The 25,425-nt window shown below is 39.1% G+C and overlaps 2 protein-coding genes across 2 annotated transcripts in view; both read right to left on the reverse strand.

Annotated features, from left to right (window-relative positions):
- Window positions 1–2,782: 2,782 nt before the first annotated feature.
- On the reverse strand, window positions 2,783–11,765 carry LOC130917762 (lens fiber membrane intrinsic protein-like). Its single transcript, XM_057839430.1, has 5 exons — window positions 11,536–11,765; window positions 10,360–10,535; window positions 10,111–10,260; window positions 4,156–4,290; window positions 2,783–4,099 (listed from the first exon to the last, which is right to left on the reverse strand). Exons 2-5 carry the CDS (start codon window positions 10,532–10,534, stop codon window positions 4,038–4,040), a joined length of 522 nt encoding a protein of 173 aa, XP_057695413.1. The 5' UTR covers window position 10,535; window positions 11,536–11,765; the 3' UTR covers window positions 2,783–4,037.
- A 3,750-nt stretch (window positions 11,766–15,515) lies between these two features.
- The window catches only part of LOC130917147 (roundabout homolog 2-like), a 115,876-nt gene continuing 105,966 nt past the window's right edge, over window positions 15,516–25,425 (reverse strand). The window contains exons 24-25 of the mRNA XM_057838251.1: window positions 25,224–25,330; window positions 15,516–20,747 (exon numbers count right to left, since the gene is read on the reverse strand). Of these exons, the coding sequence (XP_057694234.1) occupies window positions 20,736–20,747; window positions 25,224–25,330 (119 nt within the window). The 3' untranslated portion in view covers window positions 15,516–20,735. The remainder of the gene's footprint in view (window positions 20,748–25,223; window positions 25,331–25,425) is intronic.

Consider the following 25,425-nt stretch of genomic DNA (forward strand, 5'->3'; position numbering starts at 1 on the left):
AATTTTTTTCAGATTCAACACTTGCCGTTTTTCCAACCCATGGAAGATGTAGAATATGAAACTTAAAGTGCATGTGACGTGACAAAAAAAAAATCTTAAATAGCATTATTACTCAAAATCATATTTTGAGAGGATTCGACTATATACAATGATTTGGCAACGCGCATATTACTAGAAGTGCGTCTTTAAATCTGCCGTTTAGCTCCTCCTGTCATGATAGCGCTTTGGCACCTCCATCTTGGTGATGACGTCAGAGAATGAGCGATTTCAGCACTTAGCATTGAGCCCAATGGAGGCGTTTTTCAGCGATTCTGGTTCAAGTGTGGATTTTTCGAACGATAGTGTCAATCCAGGGAATGTTTGTGACATTACAGACATATATGTTTGAGACTTATTTGAAAGAGGAGGAAGATTCAGAACGAGAAAAAGGCGACAGAGACAACAAACACGAGGCCGATGACTAGAGCAGACTGCAAAATGTCATCATTGTTTTTCTCTCTCTACTCAAATATTTTTACGGGATATGGTTTGTATCTAAATATTTTTTCCCCGATTGATAAATAAATTGTATGTTCATGACAAATAACAGTCTTATTTCGCTGCGGGGAGTCAGAGACGGAGAAAAGAGCGTAAACAAAAGAGGAGGGTGAAAGCTGGGCGACATGCTAACCCAAACCAAGCGGCTCTTCCAAGTCTCATCCTCGCCTTTCGAGCACGAAAAATCACACAAAATTACCCCGAATCATGTCACATACGGGGGTGATTGCCTTCACAGATCGGCCAGCCACTGGCAACGAGTACCTTTCGGCTCGTCGTTTCCTTGCTGCAGCCCCAGTAGGCAGTCCCACCGGAGGTCTGCTGACATTGCCCTTGGTCTGGCGGGATGCGACTGCTCATCGCCAGGGACACAGCAGGGGAGGGACAAACTGGCCTACGGCGGAGCACATGACTGCCAGAATCCAAGCCGAGTATAGCGGTCTCTAGGCGGGCATGCGAAGAGGACCAAGGGGGGTGGAATTCTCAACACAATCGAGAACGGCCGAGCAGAACGTATGGCTGCCCGAGCACGGGCGCTCCTGTCTGCATCGGCCAGCAACCATAGTGTGTGACAAGCCGCCGGTCATCTGCCGAGGTAGGCGGCCACTCACGCCTTACCGGTGCACAGGGAGCATCGTCACCCACAAAATGCAAGCTACCTTCTTATTGAAACGTATGCCATGTACCCAGTATTTGACATAAAATAAAAGACGCATTCTTACTCACTTCCAATCGTCCGTCCAATGGTCCATCGATTGTCGGACATGTTTTGCCCAATTTTCGCGGTGAACAGGATCTTTTGAAACCCAAAAAGGCTCACACCACTCTCCCTGGTGTGGTAACAAAAGCCTATAGCACATTGGGCTGGCGTGATTAGAAAAATACGAATTCATCTGCAAAATCAGCTGAATCCGCAGTCCTTCGGCATACAATAGTATGGCTGTATAGTAGAGACGATCTCATTCATTGACCTCACATTCGCCTTCTACCTCAACCCGAGACTCTAGCCGAAAGTCACTCATTTTCATGGCATTGGATTCAAAAAGTTGAATAATTAATATATTGATCGCTTCTACATACACCCAAGCAGTCCATTTCATTCGGGAGCATAAAATACCGCCTGTCATATGAAATAAACATGCTCTGTGGCGTCATATTCACTTTAAATGTATTCATCTTGACAACTCGTGTATAAAAGTTTAGTCTGATGTCGCTTTACTTTTCAATTGCATTATGTGAAATATTCTCAGGAATGTCTAACAAAGATTTCTTTCTGCCTTGTCCAATTTTGACAGATATGGGGTTGGGGTGGATATTAGACAAGGCTCGTACGATACTTTTATTTATTTATTTATTTATTTTACATGAATCCACCATGGAATTTTCATTGATATTGGCATTAAAGTCTGTTTTCAGTGGTCTTGCGTCTTTCACTTTGTAAAACCTGTGGGAACCTTGAATACATTTTCAATGGTGATCACTTATTGGCCAATTGTATTTTTCTATTTTCTGTTGCATTTTTTAAAATGATTTTTTGTTGTTGTTTTTTTCAAATCCACCATCCGTTTTTCCTGGATGCTTTAATTTTTTATAGCAGTTAGGCTTGAAAAGCTCAGAATTATCAGACAGGGGGACTTCAGCAATGTCATTAACCACATCAGGGCTGAGCATCTTGCTGACAATAGCTTTGCAGGCAGTTAGTATTAAGGTCTCTGCCACAGTGTGGGACTTTTTGGATTTAGCAACATAGGGTTACTGCCTTTGAGGGCTTTCTCATTTACCTGTGTAGTTTTTCATTCATTCAGCCATTTTGCTGTCCTCAACAATGTGTTGGAATAAAACACGGAGAGGATTGACGGTCGTCACACATGGATAAAATGGAAAGGACACTTTCGTGTATATTGACTCTTAACGAGTCTAATCAAATGATGAACAGTAGACGTGCTGTGGTCCACATTGTTGCGGACAGCAAGGTTGCTGATAGCCAGAAATCGGAGCAGTTATTAAACACGACACGAGCAATACTTCGCTCATCTGGACACGACTGCAACTTTCTATCTAATCCTTCCTTCCTACTGTAACTTGGCCGGTCGAATTAAAAAAAAAAAAAAAAAAAAAAAAAAGCGATATAGGATCATTTCTCGCGGCACACCTGACGATCTCTCACGGCACACTAGTGTGCCGCGGCACACTGGTTGAAAAACACTCTTTTAGATGATAAATAATTGATCCAAACAAAAAAAAAGAAAAAAAAAACATTTAAAAGGGTAAATATTTGAAAAAGAAAGTCTCGACCACTCCTTGATGTCTGCGATTTTTGCATCATGACCCTTGTTATACTACCATGTTTCAGCCATCAAATCCCCCAAAAATCCAGCTGTTGCCATTCACAGCTGTGTCTTGACACTCGGTGATACATGCTACATGGAGTTTTTGGATCAAAACAAGGTCAGTATGCGATATCTCCTTAAAATCATGGCATCTTTAATTATGCTCTCACTTACAGTTAGGGTTTCGCTGTTTAAAAGAAATTATTTTAAAAATGCCCTCCTGTTCAAAATTGTTCTTACCTCAGAAAGATTGCGATTTTAAGCTTTCCAATGATGTATCACACATGCATATAGGACAGTTTTGAAATTTGGCCAAATGGTTGCATAATAGTGTCACATATTTGAATTCTCTTAGTTGCAGGTGGTTGGGCTGTTTGCATTAAGGCTGAGTCGGGAGTGCGTTTGTATTTTTCTAAATGAACATGAAGCTATGAAAATGGATAGCTAGAGCAGGGGTCTCTAAACCGGTCTTCACGGGCCTCTTTGGGTCCTGGTTTTTGTTCCTAATGGTTGAATATAGAAAGTTTAACTAATGAGGTCTGCAATCAACTGATTACACTTGTAAGACACCAGCTTGGTGGACAGGCGTTATCTTGTTTTGTTGGAATTAAATCTTGCTCCTACTGCGGCCCTATGTGGACTGGTTTGGAGACCCCTGATGTAGAGGACAAACACATTTTTCCACGCAAAGTAGCACCGCTTCTCTCCTTCTCACCGAAAAATACAATGCTCTCCCCCTAAATGCTAACAATCCCCAGCAACTCCCACAATGCAACGCGCTACCTTTCTGGCACTTCATCATGCCAACAGTCAGTTCCCTGGTATTTGAATGCCCCAAACTTTAAATTATACAGTGGAGCCCTTCAATTCCTGGAGTGTGACCATGAACTACAAAAACTGCTGGTAGTGTTGCTTTGGTATGAAAGGGGAGGGCAAATATTTTGTCTCACCATGACAATATTGACAAACCTTCAGTCATTATTTATTGATACTGTATATCATAACAACGGCAATGGTGATCGTTGGGACTCCAAGGCAACATCAGCTGACAGCCTTTTTCTTGAGGACAACAACATGGAAAGCAGTCAGATGCACTCAGCGGTTTATTGAGCTTCCTCGTGAATATTCACGAGGCAAGAAGAGGAAATGACGTCGTTGGTCTCTGTGAGGTCAGCGCGAGTTTGAGTTCCGTGGGCATTCGTGCATGCGGTAAGCGCACATGTAGAAGATTCCTGCAAACAAGACTTTCAAAGTTTGATGTGATGAAGACGAGGAAGCAGAGCTGTACCTGAGAAGAAGGTGAGCACCACGGCCACCCAGCCCATGATGTAAGACCAAGAGAAGCGCCAGCTCCCATAGCGTTTGCCGTAGTAGTTGACCGTCACGCCCGTGTACACCGCCATGGCCAGCAGTACGAAGAAACCTGCACACACAGAATAATCCCATTCAGGGGTGGACTGAGCCTAAAAAATTGCCCTGTATTTTTTGTATTTTGTCTAGCCATAGCCCGAAATGATCGGTGTGTGGAAATTAATTTGTCTCTTACAGTACATAGGTTTCAAAATTCTCTAAACTAAGTGACTACAGTATATACTATACAGTATATCCATCCATTTCCAACACTGCTTATCCTTGTCAGGGCCACGGGGTGCTGGAGCCTAACTCCCTCTCTTTCTGTCTATATTTCCCAGTACTCCTCCCTATACTACCCCCATCCCACAATAGTACCACCTACTCCGCCACACCATAGTACACCCCACGAGGCAACACTATAGTACACCCTCCACCCGCTATAGACCCCAATCACGTGACGTCACAACTCCGCCCCCCTGACTGGTGCCGCCATATTGTCCGTCAGCTCATCGTGTTTACATATTACCGCGAAATACATTCCTCCTATTACTGAGTGTTTTTCTTCTTGTCTAAGGAATCAACGCCTAGTAAACGAACCAAAAAACCTTCCTGACAATGGTTAACATTGATTAATCAAAATGGTGAAGGCTTGTGTGGCGGTTGGTTGCAGTAACAGAGAAGATAAATGGTCATTTTAGTAGTTGCTGTGTGCCCATTGTTAAAAGGGCAACTCTCTAAAGCAGCACGGTTTGTTTATCTCGGTCCATGATGCGTTTGTGTCGACAGACATCAGACACCGGCGAAAACATCAATATGATGCCAACATGATCGCAGACTTCATCAGACGGAGGCCACGTAGCTCGTCGCCACGGTCGCGCAGCAAGAAGGTGAGCGCAACAACAGGTGTTGTGCCGAAAAATAGCCGCCCTGCGTGAAATGTCCGCCCTGACGGGAGCGCCCACACTGAAACGACTTTCATGTACCGTGAATATGTATTATTTTACTCTGCTTGAACTAATAAATGTCATACCTGTGTGATTGCCATTGGGATATGGTCGTGAAAACCTGTAGACTAATACATTTCTGTTCAAAGATGGTTATGTGGCCCAGTCCACGATTTGTTACTAAAATACAGTACTAATATTTTGTGTAATTTAATTATTTAAAACTGATCTTACAGTCGTAAATCCATTACTGTAATGCGTCCATGAAAACATTTGATGTTTTCACGTCACTAAAGCGTTATAAATAAGCGCTCCCGTCAGGGGGGACATTTCACGCGGGGCAGCTATTTTTCGACGCACACAGGCCCGTTGTCGATCAAGTTTCATTTTACAATCGTGACAACGGTGACGCTCAGCTGACCAAATTTCGTTTTATATTCGGGCCGTTGCCGATTTTGGTTACCTGACTCCTCATCGTGACATAAACTGGAGTATGATTTGAAATTTTGTGGTCTTAGGACAAGCTCTGACGTACGGGACCGGACGGGAGGAAACATCGGTTTGGGCATCAAATATGGATCTGGTGACTGGATCGACCCAAGTTTTTCCAAATAACGGCTTTTATGCATCTCATCCAATGAGTTTACAGCGTCTAATAGCACCGGGGCTTCCATAATTCGCAAGTGAATCGACCTTTAGAAACTACGATCATTGACAATACGGACACACAATGACGGACAATATGGCGGCACAATACAGCGATCACGTGATTGTGTGACGTTGGTGATTGGGGTCTATAGGCTAGACCTAGCCTGGACTGGCACCGCGTTTCCCCTTGCCTTCTGGTTTTTGCCGCCCCACCCTCCTCCAGCTACAGTTCCGGATCTGGTCTGGGTGCACGTGGTTTCTTCACTGTTAGCTACTGATGCCACGATTGCGACCACTTTTGTGGTTTTTGATGATTTAGTGGTAATTATTGATTAATTTCATGACCGGAGAGGCAAATTTCATCTGAAATTTTCATTTTCCACCCAATATTTTCTACTCACTGGCACATCTTACGTATATGTCTCGCTCAAAAATACTAGCCTAACTATGTAAATAGAGAAGTATTTTTCGGACTATAAGTCGCAGTTTTTTTTTCAGTTTGGCTGGGGGTGCGACTTATACTCAGGACTTATGTGTGAAATTATTAACACATTATTATATCATTTCACATGTTATTTTGGTATTTTGGAGTGACACTGATGGTTTGGTAAACATGTTAGCATGTTCTTTATGCTATAGTTATCTGAATAACTCTTAAAAGCTATGTTACGTAAACATACTGGCCACGTTCGCATTTCATTGTTCAAGCATCATGTAACATTATCATACTGTACACTTATTCAGCATGTTGTTCTATATCGTATTTTTATTTTAAATTGCCTTTCAATATGAAATATCTGTTCTATGTGCTGGATTTTATCAAATAAATTTCCCCCAAAAATGCGGTGCGACTTATATGTTTTTTCCTCTTCATTGGGCATTTTATGGCTGGTGCGACTTATACTCAGGTGCGACTTATAGTCCGAAAAATACGGTAGACCGGAAATGGAACACTCGCGTCAGGAGGGGCGGGCTGAAGGCTCAGAAACCGGATACCCGATCAAGTTTGTTAATGAGAATCAAGCGTTTATCCCCGTAGGTGGAACGCCTGATATCGTGAGCCTAGGCCCCACCATAGTACCCCATCAATACACCACTCCATAGTACCCCTCTTAGCGGCCATAATATCAGTGGTCTAGACTGAGGGTACGTTCACACTTTGCCCAATTACTATTTTTTGCCAAAACAAATGTGACTCGCAGTGTGAAGACAACGTATCCGTGACGTCGAACGCATGCTCACTGCAACACATCTGAGACGTCGTCACGTGTTGCAGTATTTATAGAAGTAAATTGTGAGGTCTCAGCTGCAATTAATTTGTTGAAACTTTGAGGATTTATGGAGTCAACATTATTTTTAACCTGACAGCTTCACGTGTGGTATCAAGGGAACGCTATTTTCTCCACCTCTATTCATTGCTTGTTAGCGCCTTTTGTTTGCTTTGTCAAACAGTGGTGATGTATTTCAGTTACTGGTGATGTAAGGGTTACATTCACCCGGGTATGTGTTCACACTGCATAGATGGCGGATAGACATTGGATTTTTATCCACACAAGATTAAGACCAGGTCGCATGAAAAAATGAAAAAAATCGGAATGTGACTGTTCACACTGCATGGGAAAAAAAATCAGATAGGTGTCAGAATTGACCTGCAGTGTAACCTAATGTACAGACTTTGCCTATTCCATGCGAATGTGTTGCAAATAAGCTGCAAATTATGAAAAGTCCACATGTAATACTCATTCCGTGTAAAAGGCGCATAAAACTAAATACAGCAGTACCTCGACATCCAATCGCTTCAACACACGATCTTTTCGACATCCGACAAAAAAATTTGACTCGCCTTTGTTTTGCCGCAAGACGCATGGAAAACTTTCTTGTGAGAGCAATCAACATGGGTTCCAATAGTGCTAGTGCAGGTGGGGAAAAAAAGGAAAAAGGTGATGCTTACAATTGAAATGAAGTTGGAAATAATAGAAATATGTGAGCATCGTGTGCGCATTGTTCTGACGAATGGGTATTCCTTGTCGAAGTAGGATTCCCGCTGTTGATAGCAGCTTATTGTTTACCAAATCTACTTTACGTTTTGAAACGGCTATTTAGATGACTGAAAGTGAAAGTAAAAAGTCCCATCTCACTCTGTCAAGTAAGAAACGCGATGCGTTCAGGTACACCACGCAAAATCAGTCGCCACATTAGAACCCGATTCGTTACATTATTACTATTGATATATTATCATTCTAATTTTTATTCACAATTTACTTGTTTTAATCTGTGTAATTGCTATTTGCAATAGTACCATTAGTAGAACCCGATTTGTTACATTATTACTATTGATACATTATTATTCTAATTTTTATTCACAATTTACTTGTTTTAATCTGTGTAATTGCTATTTGCAATAGTACCAGCAGTATTTTTTAAGGATTTAGTGTAGGTTTTCGGGCAGTGGAACGAATTAATGGAATCATAATATATCCTTATGGGAAAATCCTGCTCGACATATGACAATTTCGACTTACATATGTAAATTAGTGGATGTCAAACTTTCTTCTACAGTGGTAACTCTACATACGACGTCAATTCGTTCCAGGACCGAGTTTGTTTTATTGAAAAAAAAAAAAAAAGTTTTGTGAAAGATTAATATTTTTCTGAAAAAATCGATTGCCGATGTCTAAAGCCAACTTTAAAAGCTGATATTTGAGATATTTGATTTTTTTATCTGAAATCAAAGCATCAAATATTACATCTAATGATAAATAATACATAATAGATCAATTATGTGATTTTTTTTTTTAAAGCAGGTTGATGATGAAAGGTAATTGAAGCTCTCATTATATAGCCTGGTACACCAGACTCACCGCTGTTCCAGCTATTGAGTCTGGCCACCATTCAGCGGATAAAATTTCCAGGGCGGAGCAAGCCACAACAAACAGACAGCGAAGTGGACCAATCAGCGACGGGCGGACGTGACGTTAGTAAAGCGACGAGGGACTTGCGTGCGGAAGTAGACATACGAGGTGAGCGGAGTTTATTCAATATGGCTAGCGCGAGACAGACTGTTGTCAATGACTTGTGTCGATGTGTTTTTGGTAATTTAAAACTGATTTCACTGTGGATTGGAACATATTCCCGGCTCTCCTGTACGCCATCTGTGTTGTTGTGTAGACGACTTCCGACACGGAAGAGTGACGTTACTCGTTAAGAACACGTCACGCAAATAAACAAATCTGATCGGACGGTTGATTTTGTGCTTGCTCAAGAGGCCGTTAATGGGCTGGGTCCCAAACTATTCTCACAGTGTTTGAAAAATACAGGGAGAACAGTCTGGCCGTGCCAGGCAACTCATTATACAAATGTCTATACAGTGATCCCTCACTACTTTGCGCTTCATACTTCGCGCCCTCAGTCCATCGCGGATTTTTTTTTTTCAATTAAAAAATAGATAGATTAAACAGTTTTTAAACAGTTGCTGTGGCAACTCATTGTGTGTAAGTGAGCAGCTTGATCGGATTTGAGTGGACTCACTCAATAAGGCATTTAATAAAGCCAAGGGGGGCACTACTTCGCGTTTTTTCACTTTTCACGGCGGGTTCTGGTCCCCATTAAACGCGAAAAACGAGGGATCACTGTATTAATAGTTAGTTTTTTTTCTTCTGCAATGTCCTTTTGTAACACTTGCCACTAGGTGGTGTAAAGTCACCCAAACAGTGATCATAACAATTATCCTATTACATTGGCTATATATCTGCTGGAGGAGCTGGTTGAAGTGGCCTACGGGAGGGAAATCTGGTCTTCCCTGCTAAAGCTGCTGCCTCCGAGACCCAACCCCGGACTAAGCGGTAGATGATGGATGGATGGATGGATGGATGGATGGATGGATGGATGGATGGATGGATATCGGCCGACCTTGTTCCAGTCCATCTATCTGCCTGGCTAGCCAATATATCGGTCGACATTTATAAGAAAAGGTAATCACTTAAACAGTGAACATAATAGTTACCTGATTTTATCTTCTGATATCCGGCGATCTTCAACATATGATTACATTCAAAATATTGGTCAACCTCTATAAGAAAGATCAGCCCCTAAACAGCTAAGATGAGTTCTTCTATTATATAAGCTATCAACTGGCTGAAATTCCATATAAGTCCACATATCGGCCCGATATATCGGCTGACCGAGATATCATTCGATCTTTACTTAAAATAAAAAACAAAATATTCAGCCTATACCACTCATTCAAAAACTTAGCACACAAAGCCAGTAAGGGATGACGGGGTAGCAAAAGAGCTCACAGGAGATGAAGAAGAGGATGCCAGCGGCGAAGGTCTTATCAAAGCCGTCAAAAGAGGAGTAGTGGATGAAGGCCATGACGCCGATCACGATGCCGATAAAGCACGCCAACAGCGACAAGATCATGAAGGCCCGCGTGGCGTCCCAGTAAGCTGTCGTCCAAGAACACCGGCACCCGATTTGAAACAGGTCAGTCGAAAAATCAATGAGTTTGCGGAATTATAAATTAAGATGATCATCAATCAACTTACCAATGCTGTCGGTGTGTGTCATGCACTTGCCAGGCACACAGTAGCGCCACAGGCCTTGGTGCATGTAGTTGCTGGAGTGGCGGTATTGCATCCAATAGTCGGTTGCTGTGGAGACGATGAGGAGGATGTTGCCCACCCCGGCGCAGAACAAACCACCTCCCATGAAGCTGTACATACTGGTACACACATATGTCAATGACTAATGAGGGTGCCTAAAAAGTGTTTTCCAGATGAAGGAATTGGTAGAAGAAACTGTCTTCATCTTTGCTATCGTTTGGTAAATAGCTAAACTGTTAACAAAAAAAAAAAAAAAAAGATAATTTTCAATATTTAGGAAAGAAATGAAAGAAAAATAGGAACAATTTTTTAGAAGTATTTTTTTCCGAGGAAGGGGGGTAGAAACAATGCAAGAAAAAGATTAGGTGGGAAAATTTTTTTAATTCTTAATTATTTAAAAAGTTACATTGTCGCAAAAAGAAATATCAATAGTCAAGAAAAAAAAGTAATTTAAGAAAAAAATTCAATTGGAGGAAAAATATTTATAATAATAACAGAAAAAAAAACGGAGCAGTAATAACTTATTTAAATTGAACATATTCAATTTTAAATTTAACATATTCAATTTTTGAAGAAAACAATTATACATTTAGAAAATTAAATATTTTTTGTAATGACAACTGGAATATTTTAAGGAAAAAAGTAAAAGTTTTCAAGGACAAAAAAGTTTCCAAAAAAAGAATGCATAATTTTCCAAAAAGACAACATTTAACATATGTTTGAATATTCGCAAATGAAAGTCATTAAGAAGGAACATTTTGTGTGACAAAAATAATATTTTCAGTTTTGAAAAAGAATTCTGAGAAGAAAAACATAATAATATGTGCATATTTTGGGAGTGGTGTTGGTAGATGAGATATTAAATTAAGTTGTGCGCGTAAAGAGAATTTTTTCCCCCCTCAAATGTTCAAAAGTTCAAGTGAAACAAAAAGTTTTCATCAAGTTTTGTTTTTAGTGAAAAAAAAAAAATCCAAGAAAATTGATTGCAATATGAAAGTACTTGTAAAATTACAGTAATTTTCCCTTTCTTTTTCTTCCTAACATGAAAAAAGTAATCTTACCGAATACTTTCTTGAATTGTCGTCATGTGGGAATTGAAAATTTTCTTAATTTCCTTACCTAGCCTGCTTTGTTTCCTTCCCAATAGCCAAACAGCGTTACTGTTCGATTATTCCGGGCCTAGTGTGGCTATGAGAGTCGCAAAAGTTTTGTTGGCCGAAAGGAAACGCAGACCTGCGTTTGGCGGCGCAGAACAATGCGGCACCACCAATCACGGCACGTTTTGTTGTCGGAGGGAATCTGCTGAAAACACAAAATGGTCAGAGTGCGTCTCGCTCTCTTGCAGGAACTGATGACTGAGTGCTTTCTTTTCAAAATGCTGAAAATGCCACAAACACCTCCGTGACCAACTTATTTGTACAATTGCTGTCAACTAAGCTTGTTTACTTTTTGAATTCACCTTTTTATACATCAGTGGTGTCCAAACAATGGCCAACTGCAGCCTGCAACCCATTGGCAGACAGCAAATTATGAAAATATCACTGAATATGGCCCACACAAGAAGCTTAAATTCAGTTTTTATGACTATTAGGGCTGAACGATATTGGAGAAAACTTACATTCCGACTTTTGGGGGTTTTGCGATATATTGTAATATATTTTAATATTAAAACTAGAAGAATTTTTACCAGATGACTTTGATAGCTCTGGTTTGGAAGACTTTGGTTGACTCACCATGTTTTTATATTCGTGTATTAGATTCAGAATTTATTGTTTTTTCTGAGTTCCCCTATTGTTTTTCTCATTTATCCTGGTATTATTTTTTATTTTATTTTAAATCCTACAAACACTTTATCATATTCTTCATTATAAAAATGTTTTCTTAATTTCTGTAATAGCTTTATTGTTGCATTACAGAATAAAAGTGCTTGAATTGACATCATATGTATTTATTTATGTATTATTCATTTATTTAAGAACTGAAAGTGAAAAAAATAGGATTGTATTCATATAGTGATTCCTCGTTTTTGCGGTTAATGGGGACCAGAACCTACCGCGATATATATATTAAAAAAAAATTAATTAAAAAAACTAGATTTATATACATTTTAATGAATGTTTTTTAAGCACTTCAAATGTAATACTTATGATAAATTTTAAACATGTTACGGTCCCACTGAATTATTTCAAAACAAGAATAAAGTAGAAAAATGTTTGACTACTCATTCACTCCCAGCCATTTTCACCGGAGCAAGGCCCTTCGCTCCCGGCCGTTTTACTGGATTTTGACTGATTTTGCAAGGCCCACGGAAAATTTTGTTCTATTGCTATATAAACATGGAACCCACCAAAAGAAAGACTCTTCTGTCAGCAGAAAAAAAGTAAGTTAATATATTTTTCCATTCTTTAGAAATCAGCATTGGAAAATAGCTTGGTTTGCGCAATTTTCCAATTTCTGATGAAAAAAAAACAGAGAAATAGGGCTTTTTGTGAAAGCATACATTTGAAACATAACTTTGACTTCATCACAGCTATGTTTTTGCTTTAGTTACATCCCAAACATCTGAATAATGTTTTCCTTTTACAAAATAACAGAAACAACAAGAAAAAGGGAGCTTTTGATAGCAAAGTAACAATTTATTTACACATAACTAACTGAAAGATGACGCTATTGTGGCCGCGACAGCCGGTTAAACTTTTCCCTCATCGTTGCCTGTCTAAAAAAGATGGAATTTTTTTGAGTCTCTGCGGACTCTGCTCGCGAGCAGCACGGGCTCAACGGCATCTAGTGGTCCCGGTCGTTCTGCTCAGTCGTCCAGCGTCTGGCATCCTGGGCGTCCTACCGGTTGTTCTGCTTGGTCGTCCGCCACCTGGCATCCTGGATGTCGATTCGTTCGTTTTCCGCCGGCGACCCGGTCGTGCGGCCCTGCCATTCATTCCATTAAATCGGGTTGTGGGTCTAACCAAGTGCGCTACTGACCTCCAGTAGTTTTAATGCTTTATAATGGATTTTCAGCTTTGTGCTTTGGAGCTCAATTGAATCAGAACCCAGAGATGTCTTTTTGGAAAAAAAAAAAAAAACGTAAATACGTCTTTGGGACACTCAAACAATTAAAAATAGAACGTATTTATACGTTTTTGGGAGCAAATGAGTTAAATGCTTCATTGAGTGAGTCCACTCAAATCCGTTCAAATTGCTCATTTACCCACAATGAGTTGCCAAAGCAACTGTTTAACCAGTTAAACGATAATTGACACATGCGGTGCTTTGAAGTTCGCGTCTCTGGCAAGATCAAACTTGAACCTTCTGTCAATTATCCTTAACTTTAATAAGCAACTCCAGTGCACTGCCTGACCAACAAAAAGCAGGGAGCGGGAGAGTGAGACTGTGTGATTGGCTAGGGACGGCTGATCTGTATTTATTTATTGAAAAAAAATCCGCAATGGATTGAGGGCTCAAAGTTTGAAGCGCGAAGTAGCGAGGGATCATTGTATTACCGTTTAATCCAGGCTAAGGGGGTTTATCTGTGAATGATGAAGATTGCTGTATATGAAAGGGATACAGGAAGCCATGTCTCGGCACACTTGCTGCTTTTATGAAACAAACCAAAGGTTTACGTATTCAGAAAAATAATAATAATAAACGCACATCCTGCGATAGGACTATCACGCATGCGCACTTCACAATGGCAATATTCAAATGCTATATTGTGCAGGCCTAATGAATATACAGTATAGAGGGTGTCTCAAAAAATGGAGACACCCTTTTGCAGCTAAAAACATGACAGGTTCATACTTGAACTGCATTTTCATACTTTCAGTAGCATTCGAGGACGAATTTTCTTTCTTCAAAGTTTAGTCTGGCTGCCATAATTGATTAAATGGGTTTAATCTAGAAAGAAATCCATAGACAATTTGGTTACCAACTGTTTAGGAGTGCGTACACTGGGATACCCCTACATACAGAATATACAGTGAGGAGCAGAAGTATTCGCACCCCTTGGATTTTGCAAGTTCCCCCACTTAGAAAATAAGTAGAGGTCTGAAATTTCAATCACAGATGCATTTCCACTTATAGAGACATGATTTAAAAGACAAAAAAATCTGGAACTCACTTTGTATGATTTTTCAATAATTTATTTGTAATTTACTGGGATTCATAAGTATTTGCACCCCTTAGAATCAGCAATTATGACACTTAGAGAGTTGTCAGTCTACCTTTATAAAAGTCCACCTTTACCTTTGTGAATAACCACCCACCCGTCCACCCGTTTGAGCTCAACATTCACACCTGTGCACCCCACAGTCAGTCATAATCCAACTGCTACCATGGGCAAGACCAGAGAGCTTTTTAAAGACACCGGAGAAAAAAAAATTGAGCTCCACAAAGCTGGAAAAAGGCTATGGGACAATTGAAAAAGCATCTTGGTGAGAATAAATCAACAGTTGCAGAAATTGTTAGAAAATGGAACAGGCTAAACATTACTAATAATCTACCTCAGATTGGGGCTCCATGTAAAATCTCTCCTCGTGGGGCATTATTCATGATGAAAAAAGTGAGAGCTCAGCCTAGAAGTACACAGCAGGAGCTGGTCAATGACCTGAAGAGAGCTGGATGCAGTTTCAAAGGCTACTGTCAGTAGAACACTACGGTGCAATGGTTTAAAATCATGCGGAGGAAGGTTTTTCTTAATATAAATATATTATTTTGTTGTTTACATAAATTTCCCTGTCTAGGAGCTTTAGCGTTGTTGCTCTTATCAGTCTACGTACTTCTGTGGGAAGGCTATTCATTTACAGGTAAATGACAAAGTGGTTACAAGATGAAGCTGCTATGCTAGCACGCTGTTATACAAGCTACTTGTGCAATATTGGGAGTTTATCGCAGAATGAGTCTTTATCCAATGCTTGGTGCCATTACAGAAGAACAAGTTAAAGCTAACCAGGGGTTGTTTGACAGATTTAAAAATATCGGACATCCACAGTGTGCTATGGTGCTTGCTATGTTAGGGCTGGGGATGACCCATAGTTCATCAAGCATTTATTCCAGCTCATGCCTTCCTTCCATTGTGAATTGGTTTTACATACAAACCTATGATATTTAGTTTTTTTTTTTTTTTTTTTTTAGCTAAAAAATAGACGTTTTTGCATAATCAACAAATATATCTGTAAGCGATACAGCTTTTCAAAGCTTTCCACACCACAAAAAAATGTCTTAAATGATTAAAATGTAAATTCCAAGGAAAACAAACAACAATCTTCAGAATTTTCAAAATTGATTTATTCCCGCCAATAACTGAATGGATCGTAACCCATTGGCGATGTACAAGGGTGTCACAGTACAGTACACACACACACAGCCCCCCCACACACACGTCATTTACACAAGTCACATTTACACACATGCACTCACGCTTTTTATATCATGTCATTTCCTCAGTTACATTCAAGAATCTTCTGTACAACATCAAAGTTGCTTTGACATCTCATTGACATAAAAAACAAAAAACAAAAAACTTGAAGCATAAATAGTATTTAATTTGCAACTAGATGTGCAGTAATACAGTATAACCAAATGACAGCTCAGCTATTAGATTTTATTCAAATTAAAATATAATTCAAAATAAAGGTTTGATTTAGCAATATTGCGTTGATTTTTTTAATATATGTGTATATATATATATATATTTATATTTTAAAAAGGAATCTTTATTTTTTTAAGCAAAAATATGAAATTTATTGACATTTCTTTTATAATGCTAAATAGTGCATTTGTTTGTCTTTGATATTTACTGGACTGTCTCAGGAAATTAGAATACACAATATTCTAATTTTTTGACTGGAAAATTAGAATATTGTGTATTCTAATTTCCTGAGACAGTCCTGTATATATACACAGGACTGTCTCAAAAAATTATTGTGTATTCTAATTTCCTGAGACAGTCCAGTATATACTAGTATATTAAAAGGAAGAGGGAAGGTTTAGAATGAATGACGTGTGGAAAATGGTTGCGCAAAGATTCTAAGTATGCAAATTACAAGAGTTAAAATAACCACTGAAAATGACGAAAACTCTTCGGTGCTGCCATTTTGGGATGAATGTGACATCAGTTATACCCAAATTGTTTTGCGCTACAGGTAACTTACGGACAGCCAGCTAGGATGTATCACAATGCAGGTAGTTAACTTGTTAGGTGCTTCAGCAGATTTGAATTGCTTACCACAGATGTCGACAAAAGCTTTGCCCCGGGACATAAATTACACATTACATGCAGGCTCTTTCCTTTAATTTCGACAAACTTGAAATAGTGTCTATATCTCCACCTCTTAAAGGACAATTTTTCTACTGAATGCTCTGCCATCCCGACCCTGTGCATCTGTTTTGCATGTGTTTGCCGCACGCGCTGTTCCGGTTTGCTTGTGAAATCACCGGCTCTGATTGGCTTACCACGACACATGACTCTAACCCTCAGCCAATCACAATCACTTCCATCGCATCTCTCGAGGGGCTGCATTCAGGTAGGCTCGTTTCCCGACATTTCACGTCACCTTCAAAGCGTCTGCCGTCCTCAAGATGGAAGCAGAATTATTGCTGGCTGACAGTGGGAGATGGGAACGAGGCTAGCATCAGGTGTAGCAAACACAGAAACGTTACCAAACTTTGGAAAGCATTGTCTAATTGAATGAGCAGGGACAAACAGCTTGGAGTCAGAAGTACGTGCGCTATTCTCGAACCTGAACGCTCCCCAAGTCTTGGATGACAAATCAACAGAGCAGAGAGTCGGCTCGACACGGCTGGTAGATTCTTCAATTTATTCAGAGTAAGTAACGCACCGCTTTTGACCGTCAGTAACGGTAACGGCGTTGTAACGGCGGAAAAAGTAATTAGTTAGATTACCCCGTTACTGAAAAATAACGCCATTACGTAACGGCATTATTTATAACGGCGTTACTCCTAACACAAAGGGCTACGGGTTTGCCAGTTTGGGTTTGAAGTTCACAGCTCGGATAGTTTTAGCTCTCAAGTTAATGTGCTAGATAGGCATTAGCGGGCATTGTTAGCATGCAGCAAGTGAACTCTGAAGAATATCAAACCCAGTTATAAAAATAAAAAAATGGTGTCATGTTCTCTTTCTCATCTTTAGTCTTTTTTCTCTCTTGTTGCCTTTCTTTTTCCACCTTTCTCAGAGGATGTTGACCGCATTATTCGCATCCATAATGAAGGTAGCATTTACCTGCATCATGCCCTCTACGAGCTCCCGGATCGTTTATGGGCAAAAATGAATAATAGTTTTAATGCCTGACTTCACTCCCACCTCTTCCAAGAGTACTGTCATCAGCTTGGCTTGCACGGAGGGTGACGGGCAAATCCTGTTCTCCCTGTTCATACAGCCGAAAACAGAACACTGTGCAATAGTCAAAGGCGTAGCAAGGGTCCCCGGGGGCCCTAGGCAACAAGCAACATGCGGCCCTTCGAGTGTGTGCAAGTAAGGGGGACAGTTGGACTTGGAACAATAGCATATTTAATAAAAGTATAATAACGTCTCGGTCTCATAGAGCGCTTTTTAGGACACTCAAAGTGCCCAGCTTCTACTATATTAGGACATAAAACTACAATAACATAGTACACTCACTGCTGTCTTGCTTCCTTTTTTCCTCTTCTGCTTTTTTTTCTTCCTTTTGTCGCTTCCACAAGGATAACTTCTCTTCATTTTGGATATACGCCAATTTAAAAAAAGCCAAATCGCCGCTCACTTTCACTCTACCCCTTTCACATACTCCAAAACACCGGGAATATCGCGGGACTTAACCGTGCAGAAGTTGTGTGTGAAAACAATTGCCCGTGTCGATTTCACCGGTCGCGTCCTAGTATCATGTCCGGGACTTTCCCGGGAAGCGGTGTGCGTGAAAGCAGGCGTTAAATTCCCGGGTCACAGCAGATGGCTGATGACTTAAATATCATGGCGGGCCGATGTCACTTCCTCCCTCTTCGCACTAAGAGGAAATGCAGTAAACAAACATCGCAATTATAAACATAGCAAGCTGGAAACAGCTAAATTAAACTGAAAACATGACGAAAGGAAAATGTCAATTATTACATCCTGATCGGGCCGGGCCAGGGTTCTCTCTCGCTAACTTTTTGAAATAAATATATATTCATATACAGTACTTGGGGAAAATATATACATACATTATATCCTGTATATACATAATATAATAAAAATATACAGTCCTGTGCAAAAGTTTTAGGCAGGTGTCCTGTATGTATACTAAAACAATGTATGGATGTTAAACTAAGGAAGAATTGCTATAAAATAAATAATTTGGATAAAAAAAGAGATGGCGCTGTATGGTGATTGCAGAGCCAGAGCGTGCCATATGCCCTAACACGGGTCAAGTCTTTGAAACCCGCTTCATTCTCGGGACATCTTTTTGGGAGTAAAAGCAATGACGAGGGTAAATCCCGCGTCACCTTACACGGGAATTTCCCTGGATATGTATGTGAAAAGGGCTTCTGAGTCACGTGAGGGAGGGGGGGAGTGTAGAGCGAGTGAAGGGGCCCCTTCAGGGAACTCGGACACAAGGCTTTCACTGGCACTGTCGCACTTATGCCCGCGACAGTGCAGTAAAGCTGCGTGTGCTAAATCTGTTGGCCCTCTGGGGGCCCCTGCTGGCTGGGGGCCCTAGGCAATTGCCTGGTTTGCCTAATGGGACGCGACACCTCTGGCAATAGTTGAACATCCTTTTCCTTTTCGTTATGTCGTTTTTAGTTTAGTAAATTCCAAGTATGAAATAATTGTACACTACACGACAGAGCACACTAGCACAGCACAGCTGCAGCATGGGTGTTATAGATAAACTACACTGAACCACTGTATGGCAATTTACCAACCTACATCAACATTGACCAACCTACAGCAATGGAGTAGCACAGCATACACAAAATTCTCCTTTTTATTCCCCCAAGCAAAATACGTATACGTATTTACGACTATTTAGGGTCACAACTCGCGTTAAAACAAGATTGCTATCGCAATTGCGTAGAAAGTTTTGGGTATAACTGACGTCACAAGCAATGGTGGACTATATGTAATACTCACATTTGATGGGCTGAAAAAATGGTGTTTAAAACAGGGTTCTTGCACCAATTTAAAAGGCAATTTTGATGTTTTTTAAGACATTTTTAAAATCTTAAAAATATAATTTAAGACCAAAACATGTCGCAACAATTTCTGATGACAAAAAAATTAATTTTATTTCACTGTAAAGTGTAAACACAGAGCTGCTGCCACAGACCGCTGGTGTTTTTCTCCTCTCATGTGCGACCCCAATGTCCGTAATGAAAAGTCTTTTTGCAAGACTGTGCACCGGGCACTGTTATTAGTTTCACCCGGGGCCAACCACGTCTTAAATAAACCATCCATCCATTTTTGATTAAATTAACAAAATTTAAAACAAAAATTTTAAATTCTGAAACAAAATTCTATCTGCTGTGATATACTTGATCCAAAGCTTGAAGTTTCCCTGTTCCTTCCAGTATTTAACAAATACTGAAGTCGAACAAAAATAGATATTTCATAAGCTAAATTTACACCTAATCACTAATAAAAAAAAACCTTTCTTTTTTTTTTTCATTTCAAAAACAATCGTAATATCTATTCAGATATTATGTATCTAATGGTATACCTGGAAGAACAATACAAAAATTTAAAAAAATTTACAAATTAAATGAAATTTCTTAAACAATTGTTATATTTATATTAAAAGATGCAATCCATCGATGAGTTTTTATTTGTGAAATAATGTAGAATTTAATGTTTTGAAAATAGTCAAATTATTTGGTTATTATAACAGAAATATAATGAGCTCCTTTCATCATCTCAGTCACTTGTTCTCATAAACGTTTGACGCAATTCACATTTAGGGCGTTGGATGGCGCTGTTTCACCCTAATATTTTCATCTTACATGTTTGTTGTAATAGTAGCAGAGGTTTACAATTACAAGTAGAAAGTAAATCACTGGTTGGCTACCTGACTTTTGGCGCAACATCAACGCAAACACTGAACACACACAAGCAAGCACTCTCACACCCACCTATCATTCGATTGCATACGTGCACCGTTTAATGGTGGCTGCAAAAGCTAACATTTACATAATGTTTTTTAATTTTTTTTTTTTAATCTTTATCAGGCTGACAAAACAGTGTAAGAAGTGTGAAAGGTTCCATCTGGTTGAGTCTGGATATTTTACAGACGGTTTGAAAGTGAAGTCCTTCGTCAATGGATGGCTCACGAGACAGAAATGGAGAAATTGGCGGATCAGAAGAGGTTCTGGAAAGAAAAACATTGTCAATGCCACACAGCAAAATCTGTAGAGTTGATTTTCCTGTGTAAATTATTTTGAGTTGATCGGGATTGAGTTGGGTGTTATTTTAACACTTGTAGTGTTAAGATTGCTCTCGTAGCGGTGTTAATTAAATTGGGCACAAACACCCCTCGCAAAGTTAGATGTAATAAGCCACACCCAGTTTAAGTGCACGTGTCAGAAAGTGTGTGTGTGTGTGTTTCAACATTCTGATTAGAGGATTGTACAGATGAGTGAACCTGAGACCAGGTGTAGACAATCATCATCCACAGCATACTAAAACCAGTCCTTGGCCTCACTTCATCACCTGATTAACGACTCAACTCTACGAGTTTTTGAATCCAGCCTTATTCAGCTTCTAGTATCCAGAGAGTCCTCGATTGAGTTCACTTAGCTTTTTTTCCCCAGATGTAGTATTTCTGCCTGCCTGCCTGCCTGCTTCGCTTGGCACGTATTTCCATCTCCTCTAAACCTTGAAAATATGTTGGTTATAACTGCCAGTTTAACCCCTTTTCTGAGTTTGGCTCCCCCGCTCATCCAGAACCTTCACAAAAATCCGATGAATACAGGGTGTCCCAAAAATATGTATACACTCTTTGACTTAAAATAGCTAATACATTTTTTTCATTTCTGATATGATTTTGGAGTCAGAATGGCAGATACTGGGCTAACGTTCGAACAAAATAAATTTGTTCTGAAAACTTTCTGGAATTATGAAGATAAAGCTGAATAGGTAAGAAGTAGGGCTGTCAAAATTAGCGCGTTAACGCGCGGTAATTAATTTTTTAAATTAATCACGTTAAAATATTTGACGCAATTAACGCACATGTCCCGCTCAGAAAGTATTCTGCCTTTTGGTAAGTTTTACAGCAAGGGTTTTTGTGCTGTCCAACAGCGAACTCTTGTGGTCGCTTTGCGACATGGTTTATTGTTTTCTTGCCAGTTCATTATGGCTGCACGACGTCACGGGCTGATAATGCTGTGCTTATATGATCCTTGGACAAGATTTGTCCGTAAGTATGGTTGTTGTAAAGAATGTACATATTATGTTAGTAAGCGAAATGTTATATTTTTTGTATGAGACGCTTTTTGTTTATGTTTAGTGAACCTGCATAGCGTGCTAAGCTAACGTTGTTGCTAATGCAATGCTTGTGTACTTTTTGTAGTTTTACGACGGTCTAAGAGGACAATGGTTTGGGGCCATTTTATTACTAAATCAGATGAAAAAGGAAGAAGTCTAATTATTAAGGCGTCGTTCACTAGCTGTCTAGCTTTGGAAAAAGTAGATGCTTCGGAGTGAGGACAGCATAGACAGATTTAAATGACAGTAGAGTGAAATGCCCACTACAGTCTTTATGTACCGTATGTTGAATGTATATATCTATCTTGTGTCTTATCTTTCCATTCCAACAATTTATTTTACAGAATATATATATAATTTACAGAAAAATATGGCATATTTTATAGATGGTTTGAATTGCGATTAATTGCGATTAATTACGATTAATTAATTTTTAAGCTGTAATTAACTCGATTAAAAATTTTAATCGTTTGACAGCCCTAGTAAGAAGCTATATGCGTGAGTTTCACAGAGATGCCCCAACACAATATAATTCAACCCAGTCACTGTGCCTTCAAAAAAAAAAAAAAGGTCCAATAAGTCCCCTGGCTGAAAGTCCACACCAGACAGTAACTCCAGGCAAATTCAAGTGACGTTCCACCGTGTTATCGTCTGCATATCGTGCATGGTACCACTCACAGAATTCAATCCTTCGATCAGGGTCATCTTCGTTAATAGCATGAACTAGTGTTGGAATAAAACTTTTCCATTGCGCACGTTTTAAAATGCGATGGATGCTTGATTTTGGGATGCCTGTTTCACGTGACAGTTGACGAACAGATTTTCGTGGGGAATTCTGAACATTAGTAATAACATCTTCCTCTTCAGTTGGGCTTGTCGATGTTCTGTTTCGTCCTGATTTTTTTTTTCTCATGCACTGGATGGTCCCATGTTTCTCAGAGTTATCTATGATTCGTGAAATGGTGACGCGTGTTGGGGCATCGCTGTGGAACTCATGCGTAAAGCGTCTTGGCACTTCAGCTTTATTTTCACATTTCCAGAATGTTTTCAGAACATTTTTTTTGTTTTGCTTGAATGTAAGCCAAGCATCTGCCATTCTTACTCCAAACTCAAATCTGAAATAGAATTTTTTTAAAAAACAATTTAATATTTAAAAAATGCCCCTTCATGTGACATAAAACAACACCATGAATGTATAAATCCAACATGTAAAAACGAGTCTCACAATTAGGTGTTAAAAGCAGAGGTGGGTAGACTAGCCAAAATGTTTACTCAAGTAGCATTACTTCAAAGTAATATTACTCATGTAAAAGTAAATGTAGTCATTCCAAAAATGAACTCAAGTACAAGTAAGAAAGTATCCAGTAAAAAGAATACTCAAGTAATGAGTAACATTGCGGATAACTGCTTATTTTTGTTTGTTTTTTTCAAACAATGGTATTTTTTTTTTCTTTCAGCACAAACTTATCTATATGAACTGTTGTTATAATCAGTGTTGTTAATCTTACTGAAAAAAAGTAATTAATTATAGTTACAAATTACTTCTCCCAAAAAGTAATTGCGTTAGTAACTCAATTACCTGAATGTAAGAGTAATTAGTTACTTGGCAAAGTAATTGGTGATAATTACTTTTTTTTTTTTTTCCCCTCAAAAAAAAAGAAAAGAAAAGAAAAAAAAAAAAAAAAAAAAAAAAAAAAAAAAAACATTGGCCACACGATGTGAAGTTTTTTGTGAAGGTTTTTGGTACAATTGGCCCGAGCCCAATTCTTTACCCTAATTTACCCTTTACCCTGAATCAACTGTTAAAAGTTGTTAAAATTGCTCCCATTATTGCATTAGTTCCCTTCTCTCTACTTTCAACATATGAAAGTTCTAAAACTGTTTCATCATTTAAAGATAGATTCAAGTCAAGATTTTGCCGATTTAGAAGTATTTTAGATAAAAAGTTACTTAGGTTCGCTAGGAAGGTTCTCTACAACAGAGCCGTCCTAAAAAGTCTACTGCTTTAAGATGGCGGCTGTCTGCTAACTCATTTAGTGCCATGTCTGTCATTTTGCATCTAGTTATATCTATGTACAGTACATGAGATATCTACCATGTCTACCATATCTACCATAACATGCGGGCGTAGTTTGTAGGCTATCGGCTACAACATGCATTATAGGAGCTACCTAGCATCGCGTTTGCTCGGCGTCACAACTTTCTTGCCTCCTCCCTACTCCTGCTCTGCTCTGTCATCTCGGTGAGTCCGTCTCCCTCAGACTTTTCGACCAGTATAGTAACGCATAGTAACTCATGCCTTTCCGTACTCAGTAACGGTAACGGCGTTGCCAAGATGAGAAAAGTAATTAATTAGATTACCCACTACTGAAAAAAATAACGCCGTTAGTAACGCCGTTATATTGTAACGTCGTTATTAACAACACTGGTTATAATTATACTCTACAATAACACACTACATAACCACATTAAGCAAAAAAAAAAAAATCATTTGATTTCGGCGAGTGAGAGAAAAAGAAAAATGACAGAAATGAAGCATTATTTGTCCAAACAGCATGAGTGCCTCCTAGTGGAAAAAATAGTTCCTAGTTTGAATAGTGAATACTGTAGTTCCTTCATAGTTACTATTATGAATTTAAAAGGATTATATCTCCGGTTTTCAGTGGTAAATCGGTGCGAAATAAAAACTGGGAAAGGTTTAAATTTGCGCTTTCGAGTCATGTTGAGGGCAGCGCTCGATCTCAAATACTTCATTTTTTACGGTGCTTTAAAGACGACACGTGATTAAACAGGCTGGCGTGATCATAGAACAGCAAGCTTGAGTCTGATTGGTGTACTGGAGTCATGTGATTATTGTTGCGACATCTCATTGGTGAAATTAGTAGAGCTACTTTTGGCATCGCTGGCAAAAAAAAAAAAAAAAAAAAAAAAAAAGAAAATAAAAAATGTAGAATAAAGAGAAAAAATGTAAGGACTCTTTGTAGCCCAAAGTAGCGGAGTAAGAGTAGCGTTTTTTTCTTCACAAATCTACTCAAGTAAAAGTATGGCCTAGTAAAACTACTCTTAGTATATTTTTATCAAGTAAATATAACAGAGTAGATGTAAAGCATTACTACCCACCTTTGTTTAAAAGTGCACTTTCATTTCTTATTAAACAACATTGACAGTGTCAGATATTTACCACAATTAGTTAAAATTTTCCAAAAGTGTAACTTTAACTCAGAATACATGAAAATAACATAAATTCAGAAAAAGTGTTGTTTTTAACTTTGTCCTAGTTAAATTAAGACTCACGATTTTGCTGTGCAGCCAATTACAAATAATTGTGTCCTCTACTTCTTTTTGCACGGCAGAAACTGACCTGGTCCCTCGTGTGTACAGTAGAAGCTGGTGATCTGTTAAATACGCCACCAAGCGATCCGTAGTCCGACATCTGGTTGGACGAGTCCAACTGGATTACATTTTCATCTGAGAAGATAATATTTATGCATTTAAATATATAGGTTAAACCTTGAATAGTATGTGATAGTACAGACCCCCGTTTTGATAGAGGGATTTAAAAG

Source organism: Corythoichthys intestinalis, chromosome 6 (genome assembly GCF_030265065.1).
Source record: "Corythoichthys intestinalis isolate RoL2023-P3 chromosome 6, ASM3026506v1, whole genome shotgun sequence".
In the NCBI taxonomy this organism is placed as follows: domain Eukaryota; kingdom Metazoa; phylum Chordata; class Actinopteri; order Syngnathiformes; family Syngnathidae; genus Corythoichthys; species Corythoichthys intestinalis.